The sequence below is a fragment of the Dendrobium catenatum genome, unplaced genomic scaffold (genome assembly GCF_001605985.2).
Source record: "Dendrobium catenatum unplaced genomic scaffold, ASM160598v2 fragScaff_scaffold_390, whole genome shotgun sequence".
Taxonomy (NCBI): Eukaryota; Viridiplantae; Streptophyta; class Magnoliopsida; order Asparagales; family Orchidaceae; genus Dendrobium; species Dendrobium catenatum.
In genome coordinates, this window is record NW_021318852.1 from 8528748 (window position 1) to 8547898 (window position 19151).

General features: G+C 33.8%; 1 protein-coding gene across 4 annotated transcripts in view; it reads left to right on the plus strand.

The window, feature by feature from the left end:
* The window catches only part of LOC110095780 (zinc finger CCCH domain-containing protein 65), a 50369-nt gene extending 35005 nt beyond the window's left edge, over nucleotides 1-15364 (plus strand). For all 4 annotated transcript variants that reach the window (XM_020821451.2, XM_020821449.2, XM_028694084.1 and 1 more), the window contains 4 exons: nucleotides 7461-7724; nucleotides 7804-7962; nucleotides 14375-14623; nucleotides 14942-15364. In XM_020821451.2, the coding sequence (XP_020677110.1) occupies nucleotides 7461-7724; nucleotides 7804-7962; nucleotides 14375-14623; nucleotides 14942-15028 (759 nt within the window). In that variant the 3' untranslated portion in view covers nucleotides 15029-15364. The remainder of the gene's footprint in view (nucleotides 1-7460; nucleotides 7725-7803; nucleotides 7963-14374; nucleotides 14624-14941) is intronic.
* Nucleotides 15365-19151: the final 3787 nt, after the last annotated feature.

Below are 19151 nucleotides of genomic sequence, written 5' to 3' on the forward strand. Positions count from 1 at the left end.
TTTCTAAAAAAATTCAGTTTTCAATCTTTTGTATGCATTTCCAGGGCTAAGCACATCTATTTTATTATTATCTATGTGCACGTAAGAAAGATAATTGAAAACTTTCAAAAATGAGAGACAACTTCTTTTGTTTCCGATGCTTCCTTAGGAAGCCTAAAATCAAGAGCTACATATTGGCCTCGCTTATTGAGGTATACTATTATTTACTACATCACCCTAAAATATTTTTTGGCAATCATACATGTAGTCTCTTGCTTTCAGACCATTCACTTAAAAGTCCTGTTTATTATTTCAGTGACTACAAAAGATCTTGGGATCATTGTCTTCATACATATTCCATTAACAGAACAATCATTTTTGAACTCTAGGCCATCACACTCTCCATGATTTTCAGATTGTAAATATTTAATATTTGCACCACTCTAATTTTCAACTAAGCCTTTTCATCTTACAAAGTTATTAAACACATCATATTTATTTTTGATTAAATAGCCCATACTTTTTTAGTTTAGTTGTCCATGAACATGATTTAATGCATCGGGCCACCTAGAATAGAATGGGGGATAGTCCTCAGACATCCGTGTGAACCAAACCTAGCTTCTTGATTTTAAGCTTTTTTCCAATTTATAAAAGATTGATCCTTTGCTTTCCAAAAAATGAGAATTTCATAAAGCTAAAATTCAGTATATTTTAAATCTTAAAATTTACATTGAGAATGAAGAATTTTTAGACCCTTTTTACCAATATAGCCTAACTTTTGATATCAAGCATTAGTATTTTTAATTGAACATGTTATAACTCCTAGTGTTCATGTACTTTAGAACGTGTAGAGTGTACCAATCTTATTTTCTTGGACAATCATCATTGCTCCTTTGGTGACCTTCTAGATGTCAGCATTGAACATGACATTACATCCTTTTGCTAGTTATTCTATAGAAATTAAGTTTTTCCTCTGGTTAGAATGTGCTTGACCTTATTCAGTTTCCTTGTGACTTCATTTATGATTTTAGAGTATCACATCTCCATTTGTCACAATATCTAAGCGCTTATTGCTAGCAAGAAGTATTTGCCATTATTATTTGCATGGTAACTTATTATTAGTTCTTTATGAGAAGAAGAATGGAATGTTCTAATATACGTGATTCGATTGGACATTCAACACTAAGGATTCATGCATTTTGAATTTTTTTTTTGTAGAAGCATTTTTTCTTCTTTTGTTTTTTTTTTTCCAGCTTTTTTGTGACAGTCTTTTATCATATCCGCTAGCTTTCCACAGTGTCAACATCCACTCAGGTGTCCTTGAGATTAAGTTCTTTTATAATGTGTATTCACTCTTTTTTTCGTGATTTGGATTTGTTTTAGCCTTTGTCTTGATTTTTTTTTTTTTTTTTTTTTTTTTTTTTTGAGACTTGCTTCTATTATCAATATTTGAAGTAGAAGAAGGGGTTTCAGCTGTCTCACACCGTCTGATATTTTCACTGAGGAGAATGCCTCAGACATTATTTAATTTCGATTTGCTTGATCCATAGGAATTGCTGATGGCTATAGCTAAAGTATTCCAACTTTTAGGGTGCAAAGAGAGTAAACTCTAGACATGAATGTATTTATCAAAGTTGATTGTTTTCTCCAAGATTTAATTTGGAAGAATTATATGTTTTTTCTTCTAGTTTCTAATCAAAGTCACTAATCATTCATATAAAGTAAAGCTGCAGAACATGACATTTAATTTCACTTTATAAACATCAAAACCATATAAATAGGCAAAAAATTCCTATTACACCAGTCTAAACAAAATATTTTTGGTATAAAAAATGAGCAATAAAATAAAATATTTATAACTGCAACAACTTGGATCAATCTTACTCTATTGGGTTGTTACCCTTTCTTGAAAAACATGTAAACTATGGAGTGAGCTAACAGCCCAATATGTTACTTGAACCTATAAGTATAATCAATGCATGACTATATAAATAATATGCATGTAATTATTCATTATGTCAATATGAACATGTAATACTAAGAACACTTGGCAGTCGATATGAGCAACATTAATTCATGTGAACAATAGAAATAAGTCTAATTAAGTATAAGTGATCAATAACTATACAAAGGATCATTGCATTCTGTCATTTCTATACCCGTGTCAGTGCAATATAAAAGGTGAAATCTTGAATCTATGATTGCATGTTTATACTTTATGCCTTTGTTTTATCTCTATGCCATATCATATATTTATTCCATGTTTATTGCATAGTATCAATATATGTATATTATGTTCATATATAACACCTATAAAATGTTATGTATTATGTGTAATCATGTGCTCTTGTATCAATCTTATTATTCTTATCATGAACTTGCATCAGTCATATTCTATCCTATTAATGTCATATCATGTTATTTATACACTCATCATGTCATGCTCTATTATATCAATACATAATTACATATATAATTCTATCATATATGCATGTCACATTGCAACCAAGGCAGAATATTTAGATGAAGTGGTGTTTTTTTTTGTATCAACTTTTGTAGGCAAATGCTACATGAATCAGTCTCAATCATATCAGTCCTATAAATAGGAATCAATCATATTAGTCTCAATCACAAGTCAGGTGGCTTTCATGTAAGAAGTCATCACTTCCTGCCAGTCAGCATATAATATCATATAAATTATTCTTCTTATATGTTCATTTTCATATCATTTAGGATTACACCATAGATTTTATTTAAAGAAATAAATTTTAGTTAAAGAAAAGCTTGTCGGCCCACCCTCCTGTAGTGGATAACACATCTCCAATAAACTTGAATTAGTCAATGATTTTCAACCAACCTTTTTTTTGCTTTCACACACAAGCCTATTTCTATAGTGCTCAGAATAAGTTAAGATATTTTTATATAAAAAAGTATTTTGATCGTGCTAGCACTATAGTGCTCAAAACTACAGCACTCCCTCAAGTTACTGTACAACATATGAGATGGCGCCACAGTGCAGTTGTGTTCTCACCACCAGAACGTCATATGCAGAAGATCAACACCACCGCACTCGCATGCACTACGTCGTGGTGCTCCCAACAAAAATTTTATGCATTCAAGAATTTTCTTATAGATCATATACATGTTATTAGTAAGGCTTTAATCATACAATAATTGAGGTTATCACATTGATGTCCATAGAGCTTGCCACACCCCTTAATTGCTTTATTTTAAGCTTTATTTAAAAAATATAATCATGTCATCTGAAGGAAGAACAATAAAATATCATAAGTTAATCATCATTCAAAAGCGGGAGCTGACCAAAATTTTATTTTCAAAATTTTTTATTTATAGGGCAACTACATGGGAACCTGAAATATGTAGCTATGAACATTCTACTAACCAGGCCCTCTCATTAACAAAGGTAAACACAATAGAAATTGAACCTAACACTATTCTGGTTCAACCTTCTTCTTCTACTTTGCTGCAACAGCCGGAATAATTCATCTGATGAGCTATAACGCCCATAAAGATATGGAACTCTAATAAAGTAGTCAAGTATAGAAAATGTAAGACTTCCAAGTGCATGAACAAGTGAATGTAAGAAATACGGTAGGAAATCATTAATTGTTTAACATGTGAAAACACTACTATACATAAGAGTTATGCAGAGTGTTATATTAATATCATTCCATTAACTAGTTAACTTTAATAAAAAAAAAGATATGGTTTGTCAACCCTTTCTTGTCAGTTGTTTTCTCATACGTGCATCATACATTACCATAGGCAAGCATGATTAAATTTCAGTTTATTTCATAAATTTATTTTCTAGCCTCTGAATGTGTCATGTCTAGATGTGTAGGTTCCTACAGCCCATAGGCTCCTAAGGTCGCATTGCCTCTATAGGTTGCACTGCCTCTAACGCCCGTAAGCTTAATATCATATTGAGGATGCACTGCTTCTACTGGGTCGCTTTGCCCATCAGGGTCACATTGCCCTATGCACCTATCACCTAACATGACATTTTCTTAAGCTTATCTGATCATAGCATTTTATTGTTTGGGGGATTTGACACTTGACTATATAAATATGCACATGTCTGTAGATTGATATAGTTATCGGGCGTATTAGCATATGAGCATATGTGACTGTATGAATCATCATATGTCCGAATTGTACGTAACATCGTCATACAACGAGCTCACCTATTACAAGAAATTCTATGAGGAATGATTGCATGTATCATAATGTCGGGCTAATCCCTACAAGTAAGAGTACGAAGACATATGTCACCCAAAACTAATTCAAATGCATGTCTATAGATAATATTCAATCAACTTGCATACTATAATAAAAGCGCATATCTTACTTGGCACGCTGACTCACCTAGTCAATTCCCTCATGTTTACCAACGAGCATATGGCACCTAAACCAACTCAAATCATTAATTAACAATTCACAATTTATCACACATTTCATACAATTAAATCTATTCTCAATTACACATCTTCAAATTTTTCCTTCGCATATACTACTTGAGTTTTCCTCCGAATCTCCCTAAACTACTATATCTTGAATACATACCAACTAATGATCAATGTATACACTAAAATTAAGAAGAAATAAATAAATAAACAACTTTCTTACAATCACCCTCACTCGACTATCTTCACCTCTTCTCCCCATCCATTCAAAAACAACCAATAAAACATTTCCCTATCCTCTTCTTTTCTCACTAAGCTTTCCCTCATCTCATTGACCTGCCCACAGACGGCCAGTTGTATCCACATCCACCTATATCACCTGACCAATCCACTTACCTGTCGCGATTAGCTCCATAATCCGTTGCAGTAGTTTGTATAATAAAATAGTGAATCTATTTTATTAATATAGGAAAAAATGCAAATGAGATTTAATTCCCTAACTTCCAATTCTTTGCAATTCAATTTATCGATCTTTATATCAAATTACTCTATTCAATGAGTAGAACACAATGATATTAAATTGGTTAAATTTCATGAAGGTGGAGATTATGGGGTATTTTTAAATCGAGTTAAATGTGACATATATCTGATCAAATATGGGTTTCCCAATTCTTCCCTCATTAGATTTTTGTCCCTGAAATTCATTGCATCATACTTTTTCAAACAAGTGAGGAAAAGTCTACCTCATATTCACTTCTCTCTCCTAGGTAGCCTCCTTCAATGATTTATGTTTCCATTTTACCTTAGACATATGGAATAGTTCTACTCCCCAATTCACGAACATCAAACTCTAAGACTTCTTTAGCTCCTTTGAAAATGTTTGATCACCTCGCACCTCAATGTCCTCTTGTGGAATCTTTTGTTGTTCATCAGTCACCCATTTTTTGAGCATAGATATATGAAGCACATTATGCAGATCAAAAATATTGGTTGCTAATGCCAAATGATAGTCAACTTTTCCAATTCTTTCAAAGATTTTAAATGGTCCAATATATATTGGACTTGACTTTCTTCCGGTAAAATCAAATGAAGGTGAATAATGAACACGATAGAGATCACAATCACCAAAGATGTAAGTTTATGTGATTCAGTGGTTTTCACTCACACCGACAACTGCACAAAGGTCAAATAGTCCATTGAAGCTTTAAAATAACAGTACATCTTAGATTTCTTTTGTGTATAAGAATATAATGACTGTGATATCAATTTCTCTATGTCAATGTTTGAGAGAAAGCATAACCACCTATTGCGAAAACTAAGGCTCAATGCGAAGGTGTTGTTGTTGCTACCAGGGACGGATCCAGCTTCTTTTTTCATGGTAGGCATTTTTTTTTTTTTTTTGGGAGGGGCATAGATGCTTAGGATTGATAAAATTAGAGCAAAAAAAATTTTGAGGGGGGGGGGAGAAATATCCAAAATATTCTAAAATATCCCCTCTAAATATTTAATTTAATTTTTTTGAGGGTGGGCATTTGCCCACTTTGAGCACATGCGGAATCCGCCCATGGCTACTACTATTACTATCTTCCCTTCTTTGCTGCGAGAGCTTTCTCTCTCTCTCTCTCTCTCTCTCTTGTCCTCTACTGCATTCTCCATACTATGGTTGAAATCTTATGCCCTCTCTTCATCTGCGTTCTATTTCCTTGTGGTTGTGGGATGCTTCGTTACAATGGAACTATATAAGTATATAGAGCTTAGAGTTGGTATGTGGCAAGTTTGAATTATCAGGTGGATGGTGATAGGTTTGATAATATAGATATTAGGTAAATGTTAGGTAAATGATGGTGGTTAACAAATTTATAGGAGATAGGTGTAGAGCAGTAAGCGGAAAACTTGTATGAGTTGGATAGAGATATTTATTTTCATATTTTAACACATTTCTGTTTTATCCTTTTGAACTAAGTAATTTGATTGGCTTATGCTACCCGGCCACTAGATTAGATAATATCATTGTTCGCACTTTTTTGTGCTGGCTATGGAAGTGCTCTTCCTTAAAGAGCCATGGCTGACAATTTCGACTTCAGGCAGTTTGCTCACCATGCTGGAGAGACTTCTGCTCTTAAAAAAGAAGCAAGATGTTACTACAGATAATTACCTTATCACTAATGTTGGAATACGTTACTATAATGTGTATTAGAACTTGAATATGGTTTCTGCATGATTAATGCATACATGATTTGAATTTAGAAGAACTCCATCTAATTTGAATGTCAAGAAACAACATGAAGATTATGAATTCGATTTGATCTTGACAGCCAAATGAGCTACCCATGGAATTTGAATAAAATAGATAGCAAGGCCTTGAAAGCCTGCCACCAATTCCTTCGGTAATTTCATGTAATACATGGTGACAAGTCCTCTTCACCACTTCTATCTTTTCGATGTAACTTAGCATGACTAGATAATTTTATGATCCCATCATCATGATCATAATCATCATTAACCTTAGTAATGGGTGTAATTTTAATCTTCTATTATTCATTTTCAAATTATCTAGTTCTATTTTCAATTATTTAACTTCAACTGATGTAACTCCAACTGATTCTTTTATCTTGTATAGCTTTGTATCACATACATCTTGGTATTCTCACGCCATCATGCTCGACTTAGATTTTTATGATCTCTCATGCGTGATTTTTTATGAAAGATCAGTTCTTGGGATTGATGGGTGATCTGAAGCTTGGCTGGCCCTTTCATGCCTTCAACTGTCAGCCAATCAGAGATCCAGAGCTAGCGAGAATACTTTAGGCAGTGAAATTAGTTTTATTTAATGCGTGACCTATTTAGCTGCGTTTTATTAATAAGAATTTACTGCTTTCTGATTATGCCCTCACAATTGAAAAAAAAAAAGCTTTCTGCAATGGTGTTTTGCGGGTATAGAACGAGAGAATTGTGTAGGTTGGATCTCTGTTGTATTGATTTTATATTCCTAGTTGAATGAAAATTTTAAAATTTTGTCATGAATTTTGCGCCGAATTCTGTTCTCTTGATTTCTAGGCTGTCACAAGTCTACTGTATCCCCAAGAAACAAAAATAATTAACCATCAGCAAGAATTAGCTTCCAAGGATGCTGCATATGAATTCAGTGGTGGCGAGCCACAACAGCATGATGAATACCCTCAAAGGCCTGGCAAGCCTGAGTGTCAGTTTTTTATGAAAACTGGACAATGCAAATTCAAATCAGCATGCCGATATCATCATCCAAAATCAAATCTCAGTTTCCCTAGCTTGCCACTAAGATCTGCAAGCAACAACTATGAGGTAGGTATTATCGTCCATATTCTACTGCTGTGGTTGCTGAAGATTCATTTCAAGATCATAAAAATATTCTCTTTCACAGCAAAATGGTTCTTCAGAACAATTGAGCGAGATACCATTGTCTTCAGAAAACGCTTTAAATGATCAGAGAACCGTTTTATCTCCGTCATCATCTAATGTTCAAGGTCTATTTACACCTGAACAGGGACTCTGGACAACCCAGCAATGGAATGGAGATCAGGTAGTTCTGACCTAAATTTTGTTGTTCTTGTATCAACTTATCTAATTGATTAATTCATTCAAATTCATGGTTGCTTTTAGTTTAAAAAAATGGTGAATGCCCGTTAACCTTCAATTTTTATAAGGACTAATGTTTGAACCTGGGCGGTTTTTCTTTTAGCATGCATTTACCTTACTTTAACGTTATTCTTTTCTACATTCTGGAGTTGATCTTTGGCTTGCATTTCCATTTAGTAAACTTGATTAACTACATATTTTTCTTTCCTTTGAGCTGTTGACCACCATATGTATTTCACAATCGATACAATTATGTGCGATGAGAATGGTAACCAATTTGGCACAACGTCACACGAAACAAGTTTGAATCGTCTTGACTATGTCCCAAACGACTAAACGTTGTTTGTTCGCAAAACAGGCTGCATCAATGCGCCTGGAGCGTCGAAAATACCGGAAAGCACCTTTCGCACTAGACTTGATTGAATGTAATGAAGACGATGGTTATAGGCCTGGCATGCAAAACCATCTAAACGTTCTTTCAAAATTGGTTTGTGCTGACGCGTCTGGAACATCAAAATTACTTAGAAGTAACAACCACATTGTCCGTGTTGCTTCAAGAAGTCAAAATGCAAATTTGCACTCAAATCAAAACAAAAGAGGGATGAGAAATTGTATGAGAGGTCCTTTCACATCTATTTGTCTATTTGAGTTTTTTTTGTTTGATTTTATATCAATTAAATATATATAAATTAAAAGCATGTGTTATCTAATCCTTGCCAATTCATCAAAACCACTGCCTAATCCTAGCCCATTTTCGTCGTTTCCACACAACAACAACAACAATCCTTTATTCCACTACTTGGGGTTGGCTACAGGGATCTTTTTCTCCATTTTGTCCTATCAAGAGTCAAGTTATCATTTAAATCTATGAAAAAATGTCATTTTAATACTTTCTAACAAAGTCTTTTAAGATCTATCCTTACCTTTCTTAATATAGGTCGGATCTAATACATCTACTCTCCTAAGAGGGTCATTGGAAGCCTGACGTTTTATGTGACCAAACCATCTAAGACGATTTTCTCTAATCATATTTGCCACTTGAGTTACTCCAACTTTTTCATGTATATACTCGCTTTCCATTTTCTCTCTAAGTGTAAAGCCACTCATCCACACTTAATTTTATGATTCTATTTTAATAGCCTACATTCTACTCCATAAAGAATTACAAAATCTTATAATTCCATTAAGTTTGAGAGGTACTTTTCTATCACACAATAGGCCCAATGCGTTCCTCCATTTCAACCACCCAACTTGAAATTTATCATATTTGTCGACGACAAATGTCACATTATGGCGTAAAGTTCTCCATGGAGTCTTGGTGCATAATGCATGGCATGACACCTGCCATTTTAAACATGATGCATGATATCAAATAATTATAAATATATATATTAATATGAAATATCATTAAATTGAAAGATAAACTATAATGATAATAAAAATCAAAGTGATGTATAAGTCCAAGTAATCATCACCCGAGTCTCTCATAATTTAAAATATTATAATCTTTTTTAAGCCTAAGAATTATGTAAGAATTTAATCCAATCTTCTTGAGAATCATCATCATCAGCAGCAAAAGTAAAAAAGCTCCATTCCCTTCATCAAGAATGTCACGTATTTCATAATCCTCTTTATCACTCATATCATCTTCATTCTCAATAGCAACAATGTCATGCCTAGATGAAGATTCATTTCTTTCCCTTAGATCGATCTTGAATATTGTAGCTTTTATTATAAACACCAGTGGCCTTTGTAACAATAAAGACATTTCAAATCTTCTTCTCTTCAATGAATTCACTTTTTTTATTCAACGCATTATTCATTTTGTGTTAGCCACCTAGTTGCATCATCTATGTTAGTTAATAAATAGGGTTGATCACATTACCATGATTATATTTACGAATCAATACTCTATTATATTTTATATAAACTAAATTTTTGAGGTGAATATGATTCATTCTGTTTCTTTTGTTATGAAGTTGCAATTTGAAATATCAACACAATTACTATATTAAAGACATGCATAAAAAATTCAACACATGATCTATTTTAATTCTTATATTTTTTAATATACTCTAATTGCATCCGCATCCAGATGAACTATAGGTTAGACTAATGAATTTGATAGCAAAACTTTGCAAGTGTGGAGCTCCTTAGCCATACACCAACCATCAATCACCAATTAGCTGAAAGTAATGAAATATTTAGTTTCTCTTCTTATACAGTATTATTCAAACGATGATACCTAGTGATTGGGTAGTCTTTTGTATTATTGCCGGAGGATACAAAATAGACTTTCACCATAATATATAAACTTAATTCATTATTGATTTTGTTTTGTTTATCTACATCTTTAGATAATCTTCTAATGCATGAATATAGTCCATCAGCTGTTTTTCTATCCCTAACAATATTAGGGTTGCTGAAAAAGTATTCAAGATTTAGAATGTGTGCTACTGCATGTAAAGGTCGATGAAGTTGCACTTCCCATTTTTTATCAATAATTTAAAATAAATGTTTATATTTATCACTATTGTTGAAAATTGTAGGAATTGCTTTTTTTGCCCTATCAATTGCTTTATTAATATATAAGCCATTGGAGGCTTTCTTCTCCATCAACCAATGTAAGGGCCTTTAATAAAAGGCATCCGTTTTTGGGGCGTGTACTATATTGATTATGAGAATGTTCATTCTCCTCTTAGGAGATTAAAAGTCCATCTCACATAAACAAAAACAAAGTTTTTCTTATCTAAAGCTTGTCGCTAGGAAAATTTTGTTTTTCCTTCCCAATGAAAGATAGTGAAATGAAAACTGACATCATTGATCATGAGCGTTACAAATTTTTTATGATGTTGTAAATATAAATGTTACGGTCTATGATGCACCGACACGGACACGTCGACACGGACACGACACGACATGGACACGGGACACGGCATTTTTTAAAAACATAGGACACGGGTGCGGCATGGACACGGCATAATAATTTTTTAATAATAATTATTATAAATTTTAAATTGACATTATATTTAAAAATGACAAGCAATAATAAATCAATTTTATGATAACTTGTTTAGCTTATAACAAAAATGTTTAGTACAAAATGTACCTAGCGGTACTAGCGATACCGAGCATGTTACATTAGCTTTTTTTTTTTTTGGTAAGTTTCAAAAAACAACAATTTATATTTAGGTGTTGAGAGTCAGGCGTCGATGCCATTTTATCAGTCACCGATAGAGGAGATGAAATACCTTCACTGCCAAAAAGAAAGTAAAATGAGAATATTCGATGATTTGGTATTAAGTGCGGACGTTGATTTGGTATTGTGGATAGGAAATAAGAAATTTAGTTTAAATCCTGCAAAATACAAGAAATTATATTTAAAAAAAAATCATAAAATGTTTAAGATACTCGTGTCGAACACGCGTGTCCAATTTGCATTTAATATTTTTTAATTGGACACGTTTTCGGCGTGTTCGACACGTGTCGGAGGAGTGTCGAACGAGTGTCGTGTCGGACACGCTGTCGGACATTGCACGCCTCTTTGAGGAGAAGTGTCGGTGCATCATAGGTTATGGTTCATATTAATTTATAACTTCCTTGCATGCATAACGAATATAGCTCTTCTTGATTGTCAAATTATGTAGGAATGTGGTATGTGCTTCCATTCGAACTTGTGCTTGTTTAAGTGGTCAAGGATTCTTCTTGTTTTATTCTATGATGCACCGACACTTCTCCTCAAACAGGCGTGTAGTGTCCGACACCGTATCTGACACGACATGCGTCCGACACTCAGACACGTGTCGGACATGCCGAAAACGTGCCGATTAAAAAATATTAAATACAAATTGGACGGATATGCATATCTTAAATATTTTATGATTTTTTAAAAAATATAATTTCTTGTATTTAAATTTTTTACTTATTTAAAATATAAAAACTAAATTTCTTATTTCTTATCCACAATACCAAATCAATCGCCCTCACTTAATGCACATTCATCGAATATTCTCATTTTCATTTCTCTTTGATGGGTTACAACTTTGATTTTACAATAATGTCCGATGTCTTCTCAACATCAATGACTGTCGTCGTTACAACATCAACATTTCAAAATTATCTCCATATCTAAGTTAGACGCCGTCTTTACATTGAAGCTTGATGTTAGCAATTTTTACACCCATAACTTGGCATCTTATATTTGTCCAACACCATCTCAACATCGACGACCAATGACCTCTCAACATCGATGATAAATGCTCTCTTAACATTAACGCCAAATATTTACTACATAACATCAATGCCCAACTCTCGACAGCATTGTCATCTCCTCTCTCGATGACTGATAAATGGCACCATCGCCCGACTCTCGACATCCTAATATTAATCAATTTAAGAACAAATTATAATTAAATGACTTATTATTTATAAATTATTTTTAAAATTATACTTATTTAATTTTTATATACTATTATTAAAATATAAAAATTATAATACCGTGTCCAACCCGTGTCCGTGTCCTATATTTTCAATATTTAACGTGCCCCGTGTCCGTGTCGTGTTGTATCCGTGTCGCCGTGTCCGTGTCTGTGCATCATAGGTTTTATTGATTAACATGGAAATGGTGGACTACATGGTAGGCATGTTATACCCTTTATTGTTGTCTTTCTAGTAACAAGTTGAGGCCTTAAAAAACCCTGTAATAATTCATACATATTTTTATATTTTTAGGATTAGGTATAGATTTGAACTTTACCACATGAAGTAGTTCTTAATGGGCGAAAGTCATGGGAAGCTTGTCAGAAATGCATATAGATTACAATGGATAGTTTGTTGCTTCAAAGTTCATAGACAAAGAAGGATGCTTGCAAATTTTTGTTGGGCTTTTATTTTTTGTTAACATTTTAGTTCTTGGAAGATACGTCTTCATAAGCTTACATTGTAGTCTTCTTACAAGCACCTTAAGCAAATATTAAGATAGTGTAGAGATAATTATATGTTAGTTGTTCGATTTTGTCTTGCGTTCAACTTTGACGGCATATTTGATTAAATATTTCATTTTTTTTAAGAAATTTGTATTTTGGGAATATTTAGACATGTTTTTTCTTTCAGTTTTGTTATATTAGGGTTCATTTCCTTTATATTATCTATTATTTTCTTTTCTTATAGCACTTTTTTCTCTATGAATAGGACGCCTTTAGCTAAGTTGAGGATTATTATTGATTGAATGAAGTATTAAGCTATTTGAGTACCCACCCTCCCTCCCTTCCTCCCCCTTTAGTACTTGTTTCCCTTCATATCTTCTTTTACTTCTTGATATCATGATCTTTGTCTGCCAATTTTGTTCGTTAACTTGATGACTTAACTCGCTCCATATCCCACACATAATAGAATGTTGCTGCTCTTTGTTCAGGCCTTACAGTTGTAGTTGATCTACTTAAATTGTGAACTTCAATGTGTTTTCAGTTTCACTATTAGCTCCAAACTCCTGATAAGTTTCTTGTACCTTAGTACATGATTGCTTGCATCCTTTCAATGCTCGTTTGCTCTGCTCAACTTGACCTCATTTCTGTGTTGAACTCCACCCTTTTTTTGGTATAAGAAAACTTTTTCATTTTAATTTGAAATTTTTTATAATTTTATTATTTTAATTTCAAATTTTATAATCTATTATTTTAATTTCAAAAATTTTATACCCCATATCAATCTTAGTGGCAACCACCTCAATTGGAGTAGAAATCAGAGAAAAGGCAACAGCTTTTCTTTGTTCACAACAAACTTGACGTCCCACCCTTACACTCCCAGTCATTGATTAACATTGCTGTGGATTTTTAAGGTTAGTAAAGAACCTACCTGACACAGAAAAAAAAATGTTAGAATTATAATTAATTATACTCAGCGAGACAGCGACACAAACAGCAACCACCTAATGAACAGTGATTAGATAAGATAATATGCTTCTATATCTAAACCAAAAGAAAACAATGGATGCTGAAATTAGAGCAGAACTCAGGATTTCCAACTACCCCAACTTCTTAATTCTAGTCCAGATCCATTTCCTTATGGTTGTTACCCCTTGATCCAACAGGCTGTTTTTTTCAGGATTTTTAAGGTTAGCAACGCGTCGCGACGCTACGATTCGACATTTTCGAGTTTTACAATCATAACATATTCACATTTAATTAAAAGTAGATTACATTCAAGTCTCTAACTTATAGACTGCACCTCACATTGGTTCATGTTTTTAAAAGCACTTCACTTGGGTGGGCTAAATTTACAATTTATCTTGGTTGTGTGGGGGGCTACAAATTTTTGTCTTGGCATTCTGTGCTAAATTATGTTTATTTGTTCTCTAGATGGCCACAAATCCATTGCATCCTCCAGAAATAAAAAAAAATGAAGAAAAGCATGAATTAGCTAATACGGATACAGCTTATGATTTGAATGGTGGTGTGAAGTCGCAGCAACTTGATGAATACCCTCAAAGGCCTAATGAACCTGAATGCCGGTATTTCATGAAAACTGGACACTGCAAGTTAAAATCAGCTTGCAGATATCATCATCCCAAATCAAATCGCAGTTTACTGACCCCGCCACTGAAACCCGTAAGTAACAACTATTCTATGTTTTTGACTACGGCTTCGTTTGGGACGACTTTCTTAGGCTCTTAAAGTAGTATTTTAGTATAATTTTTTTTTTGTATTAAAAAACTGCTTTAAAAAGCAGTAAAAAAACCGTCCCAAATGAAACCTAATTGTACTAACCTCAGTTTAGAGTTATGTCTGATTTTAGTAAATGATTTATCTCTAACTTTCATGTAATTCTTGTCATCTCATATTATCATATTTTGAATACAAATCTTTTTTTCTGCAACTTTTGAATGAAATTGTGCATTTACACTATTTGTCTTCCATTTGATCTAGGATAAGCCTATATGTACATACTATGGCCGTGGAATTTGCAAGTTTGGCTCTGCTTGTAGATACAGTCATCATATGGAACATACTTGAATTTATGCAACAATAGTTACCATCTCAGAAAATGGCTCCAGTTGGTATACTGATTCAGCAATTGGTTGAACAAAAAATAATACATTAGCTTAGGGTTCTTGCCTTGGAAACTGTATTAAAAGAAAATGTTTTGCTTTTCTTGCTCTTCTTTGGGTGGTTGTGCACTTTCATAGTACGTGGCTGATGCCTTAAGCGGTGGAACAAAAGAGTACTCTTCAGATTTTTAAAGAGTGCCCCTTCTAAGGCTTCATTTGTAATAATTTTATATAACTATTTTTTTATGCCTTCAAAAAAAATTTGAAAAAAATCCAAACAAACCTAATCTTTTATAAGCAATCACCACCTTTCATGTGAAATCATAGTTTTGCCAGTAATTGTCATGATTGTATAGCTGTATTTGCATATATTGAGAAATATATGATTTAAAATTTTTAAATATCATTTAATATCAAGCACTTGATAATTATTTAAGGTATGCGGACAACTATTTGGAAGATTTATTGTGTAACTCATTTTCGTCTGTTGGTAGAAAGTTTTTGCTGCTAATGTGTATTTGATGTGTATATGAGTTTGTCTTAATTGATTTAAATATCCTTAAAAAAAGTTCATCTGTTGAACATGGCATCTTAGCATGACAAACCTCTTGGTGCCCAAGGTGTTGTACATTTCAATTATCTGTTGCATGAGAAATTATTCGGTGCGGACACCAGACCGTCTGGAGATGAATGAGAGCGTGTCACATCACCCGGTATACAGTAAATAAGTGACGTAGCATGCTCTCATTCGTCTCCGGACGCCGCCGGTGTTCGCACAAAATAATTAATCCTATTGTACTTGGCATTCCTTTCCCAATATGAAGCCTCACACAATGCTCTCAACCATGTAAGACTTGATTATATAAAGCCATTAACAACTGCTAGAACTTTTTTTGACCGCCAAGTCTCTTCTAATCTTCATAACATCCTGCTTCGACCTAAAGTTCTCGTAAAATTGTGATTTTGTTTTGGATGAATTTTTGTCATTATTTTTTTTTGAAATTTTGTACTAAAAAATTGCTTTAAAATATATTTAAAAAGTATCCTAAAAGAAGTTTATATTCTCTTATTCAATCATAACTCCAAGTGGTGATGAAATCCTCCTCTTCCTTTTGGATCGTTCTGTACATTGTTTTGTTGTAATCTTCTGCATTTAAGGTCTAGTGCATTTCAAGCTGGAAGATTTTAATAGTGAATGTAGACAATTTTGTCGAACTACTACAAACCTTTTGTTCTTTATTTGCCTTTTCTTTTGGGTGTCCATTACATCTAATTCCTTAATATTTCATGTTTAGGGAGAGCTTATAGCTCTGAAGAACTCTAGAGCTATGTACTATATTCGACATCGATAATCACCAGTAACCGTTGTCATTTGACTACGACTGTTATATTGCTATTGTTCAACTATTGTTGCCTAATTAGTGTTGCTCGACTATTGTTGTTTTTCTATTGTCATTTGGTTATTATAGTCCATTCATCATCATCTGATCATTATCGTTCGATTATTGTCGCCTAAGCACTATCGCATGACCGTAGTTATCCAATCATCGTAGTCATATAGACCAAACAAATTGTTGTCATCCTTTCTCTGTTGCTTCTCCCGTAATTTCTACTGCAACTTCATTAGACCAAACAAATACTCCAATCTTTTCGTCTCCTCTACTCATAGAGAAGAGTGGGCTTCTGCATGTTCAAAATTATATAATATTTTAAGTGGGTCAAGACTCATTATTTTTCTCCTTCTACATAAAAAATAAAATGTCTCACATATTATTTTCTTTTTTCTACAGAATGAGGATGTAAAATTCTCTCTATTATCATAAATTTTCTAAAATATAATAAATTTATACTATCTTTAAAATGTTTGTAAATTATTACAACCAAGGACCCCCTATAAAGTCAGTGTAGATTGATCAAAGAGTTATTGGGGACTTTCTTAAGGGATGAACAAGATAAACGGTTTAAGTTCTCAATTACTAAAAAAGCGAGAGTATAAGACTGTTTAACTCAACCAGTCAACCTTATGCCGTGGTGAAGGCCACAGTGGAGGGGCAAATTATTACGTCCGGTGTCCGGATTCGTGCGGACACTGATCCAGACGCGTCACGTCACCCAAATACACTGGGACCCGATGTATTTGGGTGACGTGGCATGTCTGGATTGGATGTCCAGACGTCCGGTGACCGGACGTAATAATTCGCCCAGTGGAGGCGACGGCCGAGCAGCTACAGGTCCGGGTGATCTTCATGGAAATAACAAAAACAACTTACAATTATTTATTTATTTTTTACTATTAAAAAATTAATTTATTTAAAATAAAAAAAATAATTTAAAAGCACAAATATAATATATTAAAAAAAATATTGATGTCATACAAGTGGTAATATTCAAATGTTATTTTATTTTATTATGAAAACTAATCATTGACACTCTTTAGTTTCGTTTGTGATTGTTCTTTTATAACTTCTTATAACAATTTTTTAGCACAAGCTTTTTTAAAAAATAGTGATAAAAATTTGTCTCAAAGGAAGCCTATGTGTTGTGGATATGGCTGCAAATGAGTCGAGTCAAGTCGAGCTTGAATCATGCTTAACTCAAGCTAGGCTCGTCGGCCAGACGTGAGCTCGAGCTCAAATGACCTACTCGAGCACGGCTTGTCGCGATGAAAGCAAGCTCGCGAGTAACTCACGAGGCGTGCTCGAGCATGTCGTATTTTGCGCCGGTAATGCGCCGGAACGTGCATCGGAATTGTTACCGGCGGAATATAAACGTCGGTACATATTTATCGACGCGAGCCAAACCGGCGGAGGAAAGTCCGACGGAACTACGTCGGAAACTGAGGATTTCTATCGGATTTCACATCTTACCGGCGGATACAGTCCGCCGGTAACGTCATGTTTTCCTATAGTGCTCTTCTCGCTCTGATCCTGCTTCCGCATTCGCGCTTCTAAGCGACCACGCCCGCACTTCCGCCTTTCACACTCAAGCTGCTCGACGAGTAATCGAGTCGAGCTTCATCCCGATCAAACTCAAGCTCGATAATCTAACAAGCTCGAGCTTGAAATTTAATAAGTTTGGCTCGCAAGCTCATTAAAGAGTCAAACTAGAGCAGACTCGCGAGTCATCTTTACTCATTTGCACCCTTAGCTGTGGATGGGCATTGCTACGCAAATCGAATTGAGCAGTCTAAAAAATGTCCAACAAATGGTCACAGAACAAATCCATGATAAGAATAATTAATAAAATCTATCAGCTATTGTTCACAAACCATTTTCCCTTCTTAATCAATTCGAATTTCGATCCGCTCAGAAACATATACTTAATTATTTATTATATACTTTTAATAAAAAAATTATAAAATATTTCTACGTTTAAAATTATTAATTTTAAATATTAAATTTTGTAGGCTTCCTGCTTGGACCTAAGTGAGCTTGGCAAAAATTAAGGGGTTGTTGGATAGCAGGATTTTAACAATTTTTGAGGAGCCTAAGGCTTCAAGCTACTAGATTGGGAATTCTAGAGTATCTTATAGAATTATTTACGTTAGACTATTTACCTTTTAATTATTTAATTAATTATAAATATATTTGATATATCATCAAAAATTTATCTTGGTTGGAGACGAATATCAAGTTATAAGCTTCTAAAATTAAATTCAGAGCCATATGAACTCCGATCTCATCAAACTTATAGTGGAACTGAATGTCTCGAAAAGATGAATGCAACGTCATCAAATTCGACTCAATTAGAGCCCAATTGGGACCAAATTGAAGATCTGAAGTGCATTGAAGGATCAAATAATAAATTGGATGACCAAACAATTTCCAAACGTTCAATGCTTATAGTCGAATCGAGCAGCTTGATGAGATGAATCCAACATGCCTAATATCTCCAAATTTTTACAACTTATCATTGATCTTCCTCATATTTGCTGGTTATGCCACTCTTAAAAAATTATAAATGTACCCCTCATTCCTCATGGAAAGGGGACATAAGAAAGGAAGAGAATGGATAGAAGGAAGAAAAAGAAATTAGAGCTCTCTTGTCACTAGACTCCTCCTCAACCACTATCAAACCACCGATCGTAG